Below are 17811 nucleotides of genomic sequence, written 5' to 3' on the forward strand. Positions count from 1 at the left end.
TGTTTCTATTTATATCAGTTTCTATCTGTTTAGACAATCTGTTTTGTTTAGACAATCTGTTTTGTTTATATAATCTGTTTCTGTTTATATCAGTTTCTATCTGTTTATATAATCTGTTTTCTTTATATAATCTGTTTCTGTTTATACCAGTTTCTATCTGTTTAGACAATCTGTTTTGTTTAGACAATCTGTTTTGTTTATATAATCTGTTTATATAATCTGTTTCTGTTTATATCAGTTTCTATCCGTTTATATAATCTGTTTTCTTTATATAATCTGTTTCTGTTTATACCAGTTTCTATCTGTTTAGACAATCTGTTTTCTTTATATAATCTGTTTTGTTTATATAATCTGTTTATATAATCTGTTTCTGTTTATATCAGTTTCTATCTGTTTATATAATCTGTTTTCTTTATATAATCTGTTTCTGTTTATACCAGTTTCTATTTGTTTAGATAATCTGTTTTCTTTATATAATCTGTTTCTGTTTATATCAGTTTCTATCTGTTTATATGAACTTAATATCTGTGGTTTTCACATGTGTGCAAGGCCGTGAGGAACCGGTGCGCGCCACCTTGGCGACGGAACTGGTGCTCCGGCCTCGGAGCTGTGATGGAGCAAGATGTTGGTGGTGACAACAGTCATTCGCAGTTCATCAACAATGATCTGAGGATTATGCCCGCTGATGAGGATGGGCCATCTCAGTCCATTAACAATGGTAGCAGTGCTGCCCCTATTAACTTAGAGGAGGGTGCTGCTACCAACAATGGTACTGGAGATGCAAATACTTCAGAAAATGTTGATGGTAAGAAGCATAAAAGAATTTGCACATCTAAAGTGTGGCAGGATTTTGAACCACTATATAAGACTGTAGACGGCAAGAGGATCAGGTATGGTGGTAAGTGTCACTGGTGCAAATGTACATTGACTGCTGTGTCTACTAGTGGTACTGGTCATTTGCTTAGGCATCAGCGTGATTGCAAAGTTAAGCTTTCTAAGCAGGGCAAGCAGTCAGTCCTTAAGTTTAACCCTGATGGTTCTGTGCGTAACTGGGATTACTGTCCTGATCGTGCTAGAACTCAGATGTGTAGGTTGATTGCTAGGCTTGATCTTCCACTTAATTTTGCTGAGTCACCTGCTTTTGAGGAGTATATTAGACTATCTCATAATCCTGTCTTTAAGAAAGTATCTCATCAAACTACTGCTAGGGACTTTGTCAAGTTCTTTAATGATCGTCGTAAGATAGTTGTTGAGTGCTTGCAATCTGTTTCTTCTATTGCAATTACATCTGATATTTGGAGTGGTAATGCTAAGGAAGACTATCTTAGTGTGGTTGCTCATTATGTTTCTAAGGACTGGGCATTAGAAAAGAGGGTCATTGGCCTTAGATTAATTGAAACAGCTCACACTGGTGAGAACATTGCTGAGAGGGTTATGACTGTGCTTGAAGATTATGGTGTTGTTAATAAAGTTTTTTCTGTAACCTTGGATAATGCCTCCTCCAATTCTAAAGCTATGGAGAAGCTTAGTCCATCCTTAGCTGCATATGTTGGTACTTTATTCTTACATCAACGTTGTGCTTGCCATATTATCAATTTGATTGTGAAATGCGGCTTGAAAAGACTGCAACCTTACCTTGATTCATTTAGAACTGCAATTGTCTTCTTGAATGCTTCTAATCAGCGTATTGCTGCATTTAAGGGTTATTGTGTTGCTATGAATGTACGACCTCGTAAATTTGGCATTGACATGCCCGTGAGATGGAATTCTACATATCTTATGCTTAAGCATTTAATTCCTTACAAGGGAACCTTTGGTGTGTTCATGGACACTAACTATCCTAGAAAACCAGGTGAACCTAATCTGTTGACAAATTCGCATTGGTATGTGGCTGAAAAGTTGCTTCAGTTTCTTGAACTGTTTTATGATGCTACTGTGACCCTTTCTGGGGTTTACTATCCTACATCTCCACTTATTATGCATAATATTCTTGACATTATCCAGCATTTAAATCAGTATGAAAATGATGCATTGCTTAGACATGCTGTTGCTCCTATGAAATCTAAGTTCCTTAAGTACTGGAGGGATATACCTATGCTCTATGCATTTGCTTTTATACTTGATCCTAGAGCCAAACTAAGGGGTTTTAGCAATATCTTAAGAATTTTATCTGGTCTATCTGGTACTGACTACTCACTTTATTTTACTTGTGTGAAAAGTGAATTGTTTACCATGTTTAATAAATATGATGTTAAGTTTGGTGCAATTAGGCAACAAGTGCCTCCTCCTCCTCTTGTCACAGGTAAAAGGAAACAAAACTGGGGATTGATTTATGGATCTGATTCTAGTACTCCTAACCTTGCAGCTGGAACATCAGCATCTGCTTTGCTTCAACAAGCACACTCTAGTGCTGGCCTTAGTTCACTTGACACAGAACTGTCCTCCTACCTGGACAGTGACACTTTGCAGAAGTTTGATGAGGACTTCAATATCCTAAACTGGTGGCATGAACATAAGTTGTCCTATCCTATTCTCTCTATCTTAGCTAGAGATGTTATTTCTATTCCTGTCTCAACAATTTCCTCAGAATCTGCATTTAGTCTTTGTGGCAGGATAATTGAGGAACGACGACGTCGCCTAGCACCAGAAATGGTAGAGATGCTACTTTGCATGAAAGATTGGGAACTAGGAGAAGCTAGAGGCCAACACTCTACACAGGACGAAGACCTTGAAGAAGCATTTGAAGGACTTTATCTTGATGACCCTTAGGGCCTAGGGCCCTACACTTTGTAATCTCCTACTATTCTTCCTATTTCTACTCTATTCTGGTGATGTAAACTGTACTCTTAGACATGAACTTATTAAATTAGAGCTGGGTTGTACTCTTTTTTCCTTTCTAGGGTTTTCTCACGAGGAGTGAGTTTTTACCTAGAAAGGTTTTTAATGAGGCAGCCATTGCACAAACAGCTCTAATATTTTATATTACTTATCTTTATATTTCTGTTTTGTGCATATGTGCAAGTGTGAATATGTATATACTCAACTAGTCAACTGTGTGTCTGTGATTTATGATTTTATGTCATTATGTGGATGGAAATGTAAACTGTGAATTTATGTGCTTGTTTAAATGTGAAATGTGTGAATTTGTTACTGTGTTTCTTGGCGTGCTCGGGCTGGGCCGGGCTCCTTCGTGGGCCGGGCTTTCCGGGCCGGCCTGGCACGGATGGGCCTGTGTAGTGCCGTGCTCGGGCAGAAGGTTCAGCCCGTCGGGCGGCACGGCCCGGCCCGGTTAACAGGCCGGGCTCAAACGGGCCAGGCTCAAACGGGCTCGGGCTGGGCCGGGCCGTGCCGTGCCGCCCGTTTGGACATCTATACCCGGTGCAGCCGACGCACGGTGTGGTCGTGAGAGACCCATGCATGGCGCGGGGCCGCGTCTCTCTCGGCAAAGATACCTCTGTATTCTGACTAATGAGTACCGCTGCCGATCGGGGGATTCATGCATGCAAGGTGAAGAAGGAAAGACGAGCGGGCGAAAGGCAAAACTTGTTCATTTAACAAAGCACCGGTCTGCCTTTGGCTCACACCACAGTTGGCTGTTGGCCCCTGTTCTCTTCTTCCGATCCTTTCACACGCATCACCCTTATTGCAGCAGCGAGCAGCCTCGGCTCACTGCCTGGTGGTGGTACCGGTGGTGGCTGCGTTGCTCGCTCACTTCACAGCCACCGCAGCGCCGGCGATCGCCGTGCCGTCTTCCCCGCCGGCGTCGTCGGCGGTACGGGCGATCAGCGACTCCTCGCGGTGGAACCAGGTCTGCTGCTTCGCGATGAACGCCTCCACCGCCAGCCGGAACGCCTCCGCGTCGTCCATCCCCAGCTCCACCGGCGCCGCCGCCGCCGCCGCCGCCGAACGTCGTTGCCGGCGCCTGCCGCTCTCCGACTTGGCACGCCGCAGCTCCGCCGACGCCGCCCTCGCCGTGCCGCCCGCTGCGCCGCCGCTGCCGCCGGTCTTCTCCGACATGGCCCGCCGCGGCGGCTGGGCGCACACCGTCCTCGCGTGGTGCGCCGCCTCCTTGCCGTCGAGCGCCTCATCCGGCGGCGCCTCCTCCTCCCCGGAGGGCTCCGCCGCCTCGGTGACCGGCGGCAGCGGCGGGCCCAGGAGCGCGAGGAACGGGTGCTGGGCCTGGGCGTCGCCGCTGGAGCCGGGAGGGTCCGCGGACGGCGGCGAGGACGAGGCTGCGTCGCGGCGGAAGAGCGTGGCGAGGGCGATCAGGATGACGTGCGCGGCGAGGAAGCAGAGGCGCGGCGGGGCGAGGAAGGAGGCGGCGACGCGGAGGATGCAGGCGGCGGCCGCGGCGGCAGCCCAGGGCAAGTCGGCGAAGGCGCAGAGGAGCACGGCCAAGCCTGCAGCGACCTGCGCCGCGTGCACGAGTCCCCTCGCCACCGCCACGCGGGAGCTGGACAGCGGCGCACCCCTGCCATCGGTGGCAGCCATGGATCGAATGTCGCGGCGGCCCTTTTGGTGGCGGGGTTGGGTGGCAGTTGCAGGTACGGGGAGATCGACGCCTGCGCCCTGCACTGCTATTCTGCGTGAGCGCCGGCCAGTGGGTTTAGGGGACTGTATGTGTATGTGAGGTGGTGGCTCGCTGGTAGCCTGGTGGGGTAGCGCCGGTTCGCTTCTTCCATCGACTTCACCCCATCTCCGTTTGGGCTGTGGATTCATGACATAGGTGCCGTTCAAGAAAATAAAATCGGGCCACTTCCTAATTTCAGCTATTAATTACATTATAATCTATTTATTATTAGCACTGAGATGTTATAGGGACTATGTTGTGCACGGCGAGTGTTGTGATAAAGCTTAAGTTGGTAGAGAAAAGCATGACATCGTGACGGTAGAGGCGGCCTAAAGTGTGATATAGATATATGCCGAAAAAATATTTATTGCACGTCACCGTTAGATAGATAGATACGTTGGTTGTTCTTTAATGATTTGGATATCGGTTAACATTGTGGCGTGGCGACGAGTAATCTTTTGCTTCCAAGAGGAACCGCATAAGGATTGAATGCTAGCTAAAAGGATGCCAAAACCTCGTCACATCATCTAGACCGGTGTGATAGTAGGATAGAGCAATGATGTCTCTCTAGAGTTAGTCGCAAAACGAAAGAGAGATACCATTCTATGAGTTATCCTCACGGAGAAACAATCGAGATTATCTATGACGTTTTGATGCTCCTCCTTAGTAACGTAAAAGTCATTGGCGGTGTCATGCCGCACCGATGGATTTTTGAGCCGATGTCATGCGGCATGACCGATGGATTTTGAGGATCTAGCAATGTTTGGGCGCAATTTCATCAACTAATATTCCACCATTTTTAGATTATAAGATGTTTTGTTTTTTATAGATAAACTATTTTTACTATATATCTAAAAAGAGTTATGCATTCGAAAAAAATAAGGTGTCTAAAACAAGAAAGCATATGGTAGAATATATTAGTGTGCTCCAGTCATAGGCTACAAACGTAGGGACATCAAAAGATAATAAGTTTATGATAAAGCTTAGGCTGGCAGAGAAAAGCATGACATTGTAACGGTAGAGACAGCCTCAAGCACGATATAGATATGTCGAAGAAAGTATTTATTGCACGCCACCATTAGATATCTACGTTGGTTGTTCTTTAATGATTTAGATATCAGATAGCTTTCTGGCATAGTGATGAGTAATCTTTTTCTTCCAAGAGGAACCGCACAAGCCTTGAATGCCAGCTAAAAGGATGTCAAAACCTCGTCACATCATCTAGACCGGTGTGATAGTAGGATAGAGCAATGACGTCTCTCTAGAGTTAGTTGCAAAATGAAAGAGAGATACCATTCTAGGAGTTATCCTCACCGAGGAACAATCAAGATTATATATGACGTTTTGATGATGCTCCTTAGTAACGTAAAAGTTATTGGCGGTGTCATGCCGCACTGATGGATTTTGAACCGATGTCATGTGGCATGACCGGTGGATTTTGAGGATCAAGCAATGTTTGGGTGCAATTTTATCTACTAGTATTCCACCAATTTTAGATTATAAGATGTTTCGTTTTTATAGATAAACTATTTATACTATATATCTAGAAAGAGTTGTGCATTTCAAAAAAATAAGGCGTCTAAAATGAGAAACCATGTGTGTGGTAGAATATATTAGTGTATTCTAGTCATAGGGTACAAACGGAGGGACATCAAAAGGTAATAAGTTTGTGATAAAGTTTAGATTGGCAAAGAAAAGCATGGCATTGTAACTGTAGAGATATATAGCCTAAAGCACGATACAAATATGCCGCAAAAGTATTTATTACACGCCACCGTTGGATATCTATGTTGGTTGTTCTTTAATGATTTAGATATTAGATAACTTTGTGGCGTAGTGATGAGTAATATTTTTCTTCCAAGAGGAATCACACAAGGCTTGAATGCCAGCTAAAAGGATGCCAAAACCTTGTCACATCATCTAGACAGGTGTGATAGTAGGATAAAGCAACGATGTCTCTCTAGAGTTAGTTGCAAAATGAAAGCAGATGGCAACGGGTACAAACCCGCTGGGTTTTGCCGTCCCAAACCCGTACCCGTCAAAAATATATATGCCCATTAAAAAACCCGTACCCATGACGGGTTTGAGATTTTGCCCAAACCCGTACCTATCAGGTTAGCGGGTACCCATGGGTTACCCGCGGGTTTCATCTCCAATATACTTGTTCTTCTCATAATCAATAAGTATCGTAATGATTAATGATATCATGATCCAAAATCTATGTAATGAGCAACGAGTTCATGATTTGGTACAAAATTTATTAGTAGAGAGAATGAAATACAAATAATAAGTTGTATAATTAAGTGACCTTGCACTAAGTTATCCATCCACCATATATATAACGCTAGTAAAAACTATAATAGCAAGCAAGCAACACTCTCACCGACTATTGATACATTCACCAATTGATAAAAAATATGAAGTAAACAAGGAATAACAAGTTTGTTGTTCGTTTATAAAATAAAATGACAATATGAACTAGGTTTGGTCGGGTTTAAAAAACCCACGGGTTCACGGGTTTGGGTACTATAGGAACAAACCCGTACCCATAAACCCGCCGGGTATAGGTTTATGCCCATTAACGAACCCATGGGTATGAAAATTGACCCAAACCCGTACCCTAATGGGGTAAAAACCCATCGGGTTTCGGGTTTCGGGTACCCATTGCCATCTCTAGAGATACCATTCTAGGAGTTATCCTCGTCGAGGAACAATCGAGATTATCTATGATGTTTTGATGATGCTCCTTAGTAACGTAAAAGTTATTGGCGGTGTCATGCCGCATAGATGGATTTTGAACCGATGTCATGTGGCATGACCGGTGGATTTTTAGGATCAAACAATGTTTGGGTGCAATTTCATCTACTAGTATTCCACCAATTTTAGATTATAATACATTTTGTTCAATGGATGTTTAGTGTGGTGCTCCATGCGCCTAAGGGTCCCTTTTATAGCTCCAAGGGACCTAGGAGTCGTTGGAGCTCCAATTTGAAGGCCCTGGTTGCCTTCTGTCCGCGGGTGCACAGGACTGTTTGGTGCACACTGGACAGTGAACAGTGCAACGGCTACGAAATCCCTGATTGGCTGGTTTCCTGTTCTGGAGGGCATCGGACCGTCCGGTGCTCCACTTGACCGTTGTCCTCGGCCAACGTGGTAGCTAGCCGTTGGCGGCTGGCACACCGGACTGTCCGGCGCTCTGCGCGGACAGTCCAGTGAATTATAGCTGACGCGTGCTAGAATTCTCGAGAGCAGGCAGTTGGCCAGACCGTGCACCGGACTGTCCGGTGCACACCAGACCATCCGGTGGGTGGCACCGGATTGTCCGGTGCTACACAGTCCTGCACACCTTTTTCTTTCTTGTTTTCTTTTGTTCCTTTTGACTTGACTTTATCAAGTCCCTAGCACTTAGACAAATATGATTAGCACACAAAAATAATTGACTAAGTGTCGAGAGCTTACCTTTTTACTTGGTCCATATAGATTTGCACTATGTCCATTTCTGAGCTCAATTTGCTTCATATACCTTTGCTCATACATCATGTTAATTTAAATATAATGTGTTGTGCATTTAATCACCAAAACAATATAGAAATGGCCCAAGGGCACAATTCCCTTTCACTAGTACTCTATCGGTTTTAGATTCTAAAACATTTTGTTCCTTTGTTTTATTATAGATAAACTATTTTATTATATATCTAGAATCTAAGAGAAAAATAAGACATCTAATACAAGGAAGCACGTCATAGATCGATGCGTTCTAGTCTTATGCTATCTTCAGCTAGGGGCAACGCCACGTCGTTGGGCTACTGTGGTGCATAAAATATTTATATATTGCTTTTTGTGTGCATCAACTTAGTTTTGTTGCTAGCTTCGCCCCTGTTTTGTATGGTCATATGCACGCTCGACTGAGCATAACTTTAGAGTACAAGATAATAAGTTTAACCAAAGCGTACGTTCATATATGAAGTTTGATAGAGACAGCGATGTTAGATGACTATCGATGACGGAAACTAAATGCAGCGTTTTAGAATAATGTCTATGTTTACTTTGGAGATCCGGGTGGACCAACCGAAAACAACTCGATCTTGCTCCGGTCCTATGGGACTATGCATGAGATTGGCATCTCTCAAAGGAATGTTCGTGTGATGGGCCATAACAGTAATCACTACATTATTGTTGTGAAGGTTAGCAAATATCTTAGTATACCAATAATCAACAAAAACTTGTGTGCTATGTAAACGCAGCAGATATCGCCAACATTTTTGAAACCAAATGCGAAGGCAAACAACAATAATATAGTGAAAACGGTTAGATTCAGAACTTAATGTAGTGAAAACAGTTAGATTCAGATCATCTAAAATCTCTATCTAGCCAATCTACAAGATCAATCTTCCTTGGACGCGAGGAGAGCCGGCGGGGGCAGGCTTCACGAGAGATGGTGGACGCCCACTCTAAGAACATATAGAGTAGTAGAGATATATATCACTAAAAGATCAATCAAAAAAATTGGGGGCAGAAACACAATATTCTAGTGTGTAGAACTGTAGATACACAATAAGGTTCGGCGATGATAGGTGATGGAGCCTATACCAGACAACAAACTCAGTGAAAGGTAACATGGTCAAACTTCCATGATCTGCACGATGCAAAATCAAATACTCAAGTCGAAAACTCAAAATGCCATGGAAAGCCAAACACTATCTTACACAACAATATTTTGTATTATTCCCAAACCTAAAGGGGAAATGGATCTATAGTATAGGGAAAATAATGGTTGTATCAGTTATAAAAAAATAATGACCATGGTTGATCAATGTTTTACTTGTCTGCGTGCCGACGCTTATGTCTTGGATGACCATGGTTGGCATTACTGCTCCCAGGTGTTTTCTTCTTCTGCTTCTTGGTACTTCATGTAAATAAAAATATTTAAATTAGGTGACAGACAAATTCAATTTGTAACAAGCATCTAAAAGTAGCTAAATATCTCAAATAAGTTGTTAGGCAGAAGTCCTGTTCTGTACCAAGTATTATAAAGATGGTACTAACAGTAGACTAACAAAGTATTTGATACAGATAAAAAACTCATAAAACAGGGAGAACCAGGCTGCACACAAGTGTTGCACTTTGTTCCAAGATATTCTAAACAAAAAGAACCAAGTGAACTAAAATGATTTGACAAGAACAAAAGAGATACTACGCTTGGAAAGAAAATGGTACCTAGCCAATTGTGCTGCATCCGCTCCATGATGTGGCACATGGACATTGATGCCATTGGAGCGGAGCAAGGAGCCAGAGAAGGCGCGCCGGCGCCACTCCTTGCGCGCCTCGTGGGTTCCATCTACGGTGAGGCGACCCTCGCCTCTCCTGCCCATCCATCTGTGCAACAACAAACAAAAACGAATTATACCATAGCTTCATAAGACAATACAACGTTCATTGTATGATCTCAAGAATTGTGGAGTTGTTGTTCTCTCACCACTATCTCTCTGTTACTTTTTATTCCCACCAAGTGTTAAGAACAAATCTGCATCAAGGATAAAAGGAGTTTATGAAATTCAGCAAACTTACATATTTTGGACGCAAAGGAGAACATACTTTCTTGGGCCAAATCACAGATGCAAAGTTGTCATTCACCAATTGCGTGCATGTCTTCTGCTTCCTGACACAATGTCGCCTCAATTGACACCTACTACAGGTTGTTGTTCCTAGCTGACGCCGGCTAGTGGCCACAACCCAACACACCTAATCCCCAGTCAACAAGAAGCAAGTGAGCCATCCAACAAGAACCGAATGGCAAAAACACACTCACAAAAATGGGAGTATTATATTGTTTCCCAAGGGCATATCCTCCAGCAGCCATCTAAACTCCAAGAGTGGCATGGATGAATGCAGGGCTCGACGGTGCTAGAGACCAAGATGCAGGATTTACTGATATAGATCCTATTACAAAGCAGGATGTTGCTCGATAATCTTTACAACCGCAGCAGTGTAGTCTAAGAAAGGTTGCCAGCTGAGCTCATTTCAGCAAGCAAAAGTAGTCCTTTCCTTTAGGTAAACCCTTCAATGCCAGAACACAATAGTTACTATGAGAAATGCAATATATTAGATATTAGCAGTTGTAGCATTGACTATTCTCTTTAACTCAGTAATTGCAAAAGGCTTACGCATATATGTCATAAAGTACCTTCAACTTCAAGCCATCTACAATCCTAGGTCCAGGAACTATGTGAGCGTTAATAATATCCGCCCAGTCTAAGATGCAGATTATACCACTGAACCAAAGCAAAGAAGGTCTAAGTATCACACATGAATATATGAGAAGAAAAATAAAGATAAATAGCTATAATTCTTTATCTCACCCTTCAGATTGCATAGTTACTGGGTTCCAATGTCAGCAAACTTGAAAATTAAGAATCAGTGCAATACATAATAGTAAGTTATGCAGTAACCAGATGCAAAGTATAACTTCAGCAATTGAAACATTAATAACCAATAATAAAATAAAATCGAACTAAAGAACCAAGTAGATTGGCTTGGTATAGGGATTTTTCCTTTCAGTAATGCACAAGCTCTAAACGACCACTTGCGGCTGGAATTGAAATCAGGAAACGACTTGGGGTCATGGTTCAGAGTTCAAGAGCGTCGTTCGGGGTTTTATGCAGACCGTGCTTACCTTGTCCCAGTAGTAGATGTGGATGGTCCTAGAGTTGTGGCCAGCGGGAAAAGCCTGAGCGAAGGCGAGGAAGCGGTCGACAACTGAGGCGAGCGACCGAGGGTGGGAAGCGAAGGGGCGGAGGCAAATGTCCTCCACACCGGGTGCGGAGGTCCCAGGCAGCTGGGCCTAGATCCATGGATGAGTCCTCCACGCCGGTGTGGAGGTCCAAGGCAGCCAGGTCCGAATCCGTGGATGACATAGCGAGCACCAGCTGCTTTGGTTGTGGTGGCGACGCCATAAGTATGACCTGGTGATCCGGGCGGAGGGCGAGGAGAGAGCAGGGATTGCGTCTGTCGATCCGAGCGGAGGGTGGATGGGGAATCTGTGGATCCCGACGGAGGGCGAAGAAAACCTTGGGGAGTAGGGAAGCATACGTGATTCGAGGAAGCGGACACGATTCGTGGATGGAGAGAGCAGGGAATGAGCGGAGGAAGCGGACACAGTTTCTCGCGGCTGGGATTGCAGGACGCGATTCGCAGATGGAGAGAGCAGGAGGAAGCGGACGCGGTTTCTCACGGCTAGAGAGAGATGGAGGAAGCGGGCGGACGCGATTCGCGGTGATGGATTGCGAAGACTCCACGGACACGATTCGCGGATGGAGAGAGCGGGAGGAAGCGGACGCGATTCACGATGATGGATTGCGAGGAGCGATCTGAGCGGACGCAGCTGGGATTGCGGGGAGAGAGGAGTTGGTGGGGGCGCGGGCTCGGGGGCGGATACCCGACGGCTAGGGCTGGATGAAATACTCGTGGCTCGATAACTCGCTCGACTCGGCTCGTTAGTAGCTCGGCTCGACTTGGCTCGACTCGGCTCGTTTTAATTTTGTAGCGAGCCAAGCTAGCATTCTAGCTCGGTTCTCTAATGAGCCAGCTCGGGTTAGCTCGTGAGCTAGCTCGCGAGCCAAACGAGCTAAGCCACAACACAAGTTTATCTAGTCGTTGGTGTCGTCTCATTTCTAATAGTCTTGTTTTCTTGTAGTTATGATCTGTGATATGGACATGTGTGGATGTGCCATGTGCTTAATATTTGCATTATTGCATGGCTACATACCTACATTGCATATTTAATATTTGATTATTGGTTATGGTTTTGTGAACTTTGTTTCTAGCAGCACATGATGTTAGTGTTGTGCAATAATTTTGCATATTTGTGGAATGGATGATGAATTGCTTTTATAATGATGCTTATTTGGCTATTTAATATTATAATAATGATATCTTATTATAATAAGGGTTTATAAATCTGTAGGTTAATACATATTTGGTTATTTAATTTAATATAAAAGTTAGAAGCGCTAGGACGATGATATGATAATATTATTATGAAGGTTTTAGATTTCTAGTGTTAAACACTTAAAATATGATTTTTTGGTTATATATATATTTATGTACATAGATCTTTGTATTTGATTGTGTGGCTCGCGAGCCTAACGAGCTGGCTCGAGCTTCCTAACGAGCCGAGCCGAGCCAGCTGTTTAGCTCGTTAGAAAAACGAGCTGAGCCGACCTGGCTCGTTACAGTAACGAGCCGAGTCAAAACGAGCCGAGCTGGCTCGATATCCACCCCTATCGGCGGCGATGGCTGGCGGGCGCGCCGCGCATGCGTGCGGCATGTCGGCTGCGGGGAAGGAAGACATGTTGGCGGGGGCATGGTGATGCTTGGTGGACACCCTTACTACGTCCTTAAGGTGTAGTAGAGATGTCGTTTGGTATAGTTAAGCCGCACGAGAAGCCGGTGGGGAGAGGCTCTCCCAAAAGGTCCTAAGACTAAGATGAGCTTTGAAAGTGGTCTTTGGGAATATAAAAAAGTAGAACAACCTATTTTTTTAAAAAGGTAAAAATGAAATATCTTGCTTTACTTTGTTATTTTTTGTATAAGTGTTCGTTTTGTTTTTTATATACTTCTCTCATTTTGAAAATCAAAACGGTAAATTAAACATTTTGAAAGAAACTGTAAACAAGAGAAATGCAAAACTAAAAACAAACAAAATAAAATGGCCTTGTTCGTTTTATATAAAAAACAAAATGTACAAAGATACCAAAAATAATACTCCCTCTGTTTTGAAGTAATATTCATTTTAGGTCTTGATTTTTATGTGTATATTTAAATAGATGATGATAAATTTAGACACATATACGAAACACATACATCAAGTATTGTAATTTCCTGAAACGATTTTTAGTTTAGGATGGAGGGAGTACAAGCAAATCAAATTTTATTTTTTTTAAAGAAACATTGTTTTTGAACGGCTTTGTTGTTCCTAGACAAACGATGCGTGGTAAATTAAACTTTTTAACGAAATTGAGAATAGGAGAGATGAAAAACAAAATATGAACCACCAAAATTCAGAACAGTAATTTTTTGGAAGAAAGATAAACAATGAACTGAAAAGAAAAGAAACAAAATAAAAATATGTAGCTGAAATTCAAAATGGGGAAAGTATATAAAAATGGTGAAGTTTAAAAAGATAGAATTATATATATAACAAAACAAAACGCTTTGGAAGAAAGATAAACAATGAACTGAAAAGGAACAAAATAAAGATATGTAGCTGAAATTCAAAATGGGGGAAGTATATAAAAAAGCTGAAATTTAAAAGGAGAGAATTACATATATATAACAAAACAAAACGCGCCAGGTAGGGGTCGAACCTACGGCCTTCTGCTTAGGAAACAGACGCTCTATCCACTGAGCTACAGGCGCTTTGTGTTGGTTCTAACGTTCGGAACGTTATAGTACTATATTGTGAAATTAAATTTATAATTTAATACATACATAACGTTCGGAACGTTATAGTACTCTATTGTGGAATTAAATTCATAATTTAATATATACATCTCTAAAAGCTAATTTTTTTGATACATGAATTATAATATAAACTTATGCAATATATTCATGAATTTGTTTCATACCTAATAAACTATGGATAGAATCCATACCTTTCATAGTTTAAAAATTTCCAGAGCCCTAGGTTATAATAAATGATAGATTTAACTGATTAAATTTTTTGATTAGACTTAAATTATTTTAGGAAATGGATTGTAACATAGATTTAATTCTAATCTATACTAATCCAGAGCTAGATTGATGTAAGTGAACAAGACTGGTTTGCTTCCAGCAAGTTTAGGATCGCTAGGGAAGTAAAGCATGCCCACGAGGCACCACACGCAGCCCCACATTTCCGTCGTCTTGTGATACAGAGTTGCAGACCGCCTGTGGACTCGTTTTCCCATTTCTGATGATTTATTTCCTGCAGCGAAAATGGCACTTTTTGTTTCTTCTACTGATTGCTCAGTTCATGAGGGGATCAGCGCAAGCTACACATGATGAACAATTAAACACTGCATTTCAACGAAAATAATCCATCAACCAGGTTCCAACTGGCGATAGAGCTTTTGCAAGATCAGAATTGGATGCAAACATTTGGCTGGCAGGCACCAATTCTCCTGCCTCCCGCAGGCCGCGCAGTGGCTCACGGCTCCATTTCCGTAGGCAGTCGCCAACCGCCAAGGCGCCGACCACACTCAAGACACAGTACTGGCCGCCGAACACCGTGGGCACTGTTAAGTAACCCTAGTTAGGTTTATGTGGGCAAATACCTGCTTTGCCCCTGAGGGGTCTCACATCTCTATATAAGGAACCTGTACACCCCTTCATATTACAGAGAAGAGAAAGAGGCCAGAGGCCCAACCCTATATCCAGTGTCTCGTGTGTTTCCTCTGTCGTGCTTATGGGAAGGGAGACGGGTTCTCTACATCTTCTTGCGCCTCTACTGCTGACGGGAGGGAAGGGAGCGGATCTGGTGATCCGTGGTAACGTAGTTCTCAACACGTTATCAGCACGCTCTACCTCGACGTTGCTGTGGATCTGATCGGCACCGACTCTCCACCACGCCGGCAGGTCCTCCGGCCTAGCCGAACTGTCCTACGCGACAGTCTTCGCTTCCGTTCGCTAAATCAAGAAACACGGTATGAAATGTTTAGATTGAATATGTGATCTACCGTTCACGGTAAAACAAAAAAAAACACATTTCTGTCGTTCTTGCGCCTGCGCCGAAAGTCGTCAATAGACGCTCGATGCCAACGTGGTGATCGAACTCGGCGGCTCTGAGGCCTTGGTCCACGGTGTCCAGCAGCGCACCGCAGCAGTCGTGCTTCTACCACGCGCAGACCAATAATGCCCGCCCGCAAGCGCGACGGTATGGGTTGTGTAGGAGCAGGAGTAGCCAAGCTGCGGCGAACTCCCTAGACCGCAAGAAGATGTGCGGTCGCCCGCGACGGGCACGAGATGCACGAGTGGGTTGGTTGGCGCAACTATCGGATCAGATCCAGATTCAGTTTCCCACCTATTCCTACGGAAGCGCCTTGAGACTAGTTAGCTGAAAAAAATAAAATACGCTGCTATCTCATCGTCCGGGAAAAAATTGATCATCTGAATGCATCTCCTCAGTCCCGGCAGGCCGCTGGACCTTTGCGCAGACTGCTTGTGGATGGCCACTGCAGGCAGAATGACCCACGCTTGACAAGGCATACCAGATGCATGGGCCGTCCCTTGGCCGAGCGAGCCCCATGCACACGCTTGGCACAGCTCCCGTGCTAGCCCACTACGCACAAATGAATGATTCATGTTATTTATTCTATTTTCTGTTGCAAATAATAAATAGAATAAAACATGTCTTATGCACCTTAATTAATTATTTCCTGTTGCAAATAATTAGTGGAAAATACATACTTAAATATGGAAGAATGCCTTTTACACATGATGTGTTATGTTTGTGTATTAATTATGGTGTTCATTTTTTTCTGCATTAATAATTATTTCTTGTAGTAAATAATTAGCAGAAAATTATTAAAATGTGTGTGCAGACTATACTGCGCAGACTCAAATCGCTCTAAATATTTTTGTTGTGTTGAGCTTTTGGACTCACATCGAGCGATTAAATGGTATAGTGGGTACACATATGTGGCGGTCAGGTTACATTATTAATCGGCTGAATTAAGACATTGGCTAAGCATTGACTGCGCCCTGGCAACACGTCACAATATTTATGTCGTTCGAACTTGGTTGCATCATGTGATTGCTATGTCGCACTCTTGCTTAGTCGGATCGCTCCCGTTGAGTCGGACCGCCATTGCCGAGTCGCGTATTTTTCGCATGCCCTGCAGGCACTGTCCGTCTCTCGTGACCATTGAGTCACAATTGCGCCTGTTGCGCACATTACGTGGACTTATTGTGTACCCCGATTACTGAGCCATAATTGTGCTTGTTGCGTTAATTAAGAAGGCTGGATGTGTTGTCGTAGCCCTGATGGCCACACACGCGTTGACACGAGACACTAGAGCTTGTACTCGTGTGGATTGTGGTGGGTTGTTCAAGCCCCTGAAGTCACATTATACACAACCTTCATAAACAGTTTTGTTTGGCTTTATATTTTATTTGATTGTGTTGTGTGGCATTATATATTTATATATCGCCAAGTGGCCATAACAACTATATCAAGCTCTATAGTGCTTGGAAATCTGGGAAATTAAATTGAAATACAATGAAAACAGATAAGTTAATTTTCTGCTCTCTCTCCTCATGCATTGAGTTTTACCTGAAGTAACCCGAAGACATATAATATAATGCATGAACGCCTTTTTGGCATAGAAGACATCACAACTTGGGATTCTGTTAGTAGGCAAAGAGACCTTACCACATGAATAAAGGCTGAAAATCTCAGTCATACATTGCTCAACCAGATTGTTGACACATTGCTCTCTTTGTCGCTGAACGACATGAAGCAAATTCTGAGATAAAAGGACATGTAACCCCTAGCAACCCGGAGTTGCGAGTATAGGTTATTCTGAGAAAACATTCACTATGTTGGTGTGAAAACCCATTGTGTGTTTCCGTCGAACCACTTTAATCATCCTATACAGGATATCATGCTTATGTTGCATATATCTCTCAGAATTGTAAATATTCATAGTCGCTGAATTGACTCGAGATAGTCCTTTGACTGGTATGGTATACTTTTAAGCCAAATGGTAAAGGTTAGTCCTGAATGGACATATACTTGGAGTTTATGTAGCAGAACTACATTGGATTCCACCTTTTGACATGCTTATTGTAATCTATCTCTGATCCACCAGAAGTAAGAAGAATAGAAAATAGCCAAAAAAAATCCCACATCACTACAGAGCTTGAAGCAAAATTGGGCATTAATATGTCATTGGTCCTTGGCACCGGAAGATCCATAATTCTTGACCACTAAGCTATTAGTGATGGTAAATTGTGATAGAAATATGAAGATCTTATGGAGACCAGAGGTATTCTCCCTAGTCTTGATGACTCCTTCGTATGAGAGCAGTATTATCTGTTGTTGAAGACTAGTCCGAGGCGGATATTGGTATTTCTTTCGCTCTTGCCAAGCAGTTATCTCCATTTGCTTTGTCGAAAGCTTACGAATCAGATGATTTTTCCTAGATAAAAATGAATTCTTGGCCTTGTCTGTTCTATTCCAAAGCTTCTCTTTTTGACGAACA

The 17811-nt window shown here is 43.1% G+C and overlaps 2 protein-coding genes, 1 long non-coding RNA gene and 1 other non-coding gene across 11 annotated transcripts; 1 reads left to right on the plus strand and 3 right to left on the minus strand.

Moving 5' to 3' along the window:
• The first annotated feature begins 587 nt into the window (after window positions 1-587).
• Window positions 588-2871, plus strand: LOC103636109 (uncharacterized). The gene is made up of 2 exons (XM_008658471.3): window positions 588-898; window positions 2366-2871. Exons 1-2 carry the CDS (start codon window positions 613-615, stop codon window positions 2767-2769), a joined length of 690 nt encoding a protein of 229 aa, XP_008656693.1. The 5' UTR covers window positions 588-612; the 3' UTR covers window positions 2770-2871.
• Window positions 2872-3524: 653 nt separating this feature from the next.
• Window positions 3525-4781, minus strand: LOC103636110 (uncharacterized). The gene has a single exon (XM_008658473.4). It carries the CDS (start codon window positions 4717-4719, stop codon window positions 3709-3711), a length of 1011 nt encoding a protein of 336 aa, XP_008656695.1. The 5' UTR covers window positions 4720-4781; the 3' UTR covers window positions 3525-3708.
• A 4065-nt stretch (window positions 4782-8846) lies between these two features.
• Window positions 8847-11977, minus strand: LOC109941467 (uncharacterized). Of its 8 annotated transcripts, none has more exons than XR_002264123.2 (5): window positions 10166-11949; window positions 10047-10094; window positions 9788-9946; window positions 9161-9476; window positions 8847-9021 (listed from the first exon to the last, which is right to left on the minus strand). It is a non-coding gene; the product is annotated as an uncharacterized lncRNA (long non-coding RNA). The 8 variants fall into 8 exon arrangements; XR_004852144.1 differs by having other exon boundaries at window positions 8848-9206; window positions 9393-9476; window positions 10166-11904; XR_004852141.1 differs by having other exon boundaries at window positions 8848-9476; window positions 10166-10842; window positions 11244-11703.
• A 1937-nt stretch (window positions 11978-13914) lies between these two features.
• Window positions 13915-13987, minus strand: TRNAR-CCU (transfer RNA arginine (anticodon CCU)). The gene has a single exon. It is a non-coding gene; the product is annotated as a tRNA-Arg (tRNA).
• Between the last annotated feature and the right edge of the window lie 3824 nt (window positions 13988-17811).

Source organism: Zea mays, chromosome 8, assembly GCF_902167145.1.
Source record: "Zea mays cultivar B73 chromosome 8, Zm-B73-REFERENCE-NAM-5.0, whole genome shotgun sequence".
NCBI lineage: Eukaryota > Viridiplantae > Streptophyta > Magnoliopsida > Poales > Poaceae > Zea > Zea mays.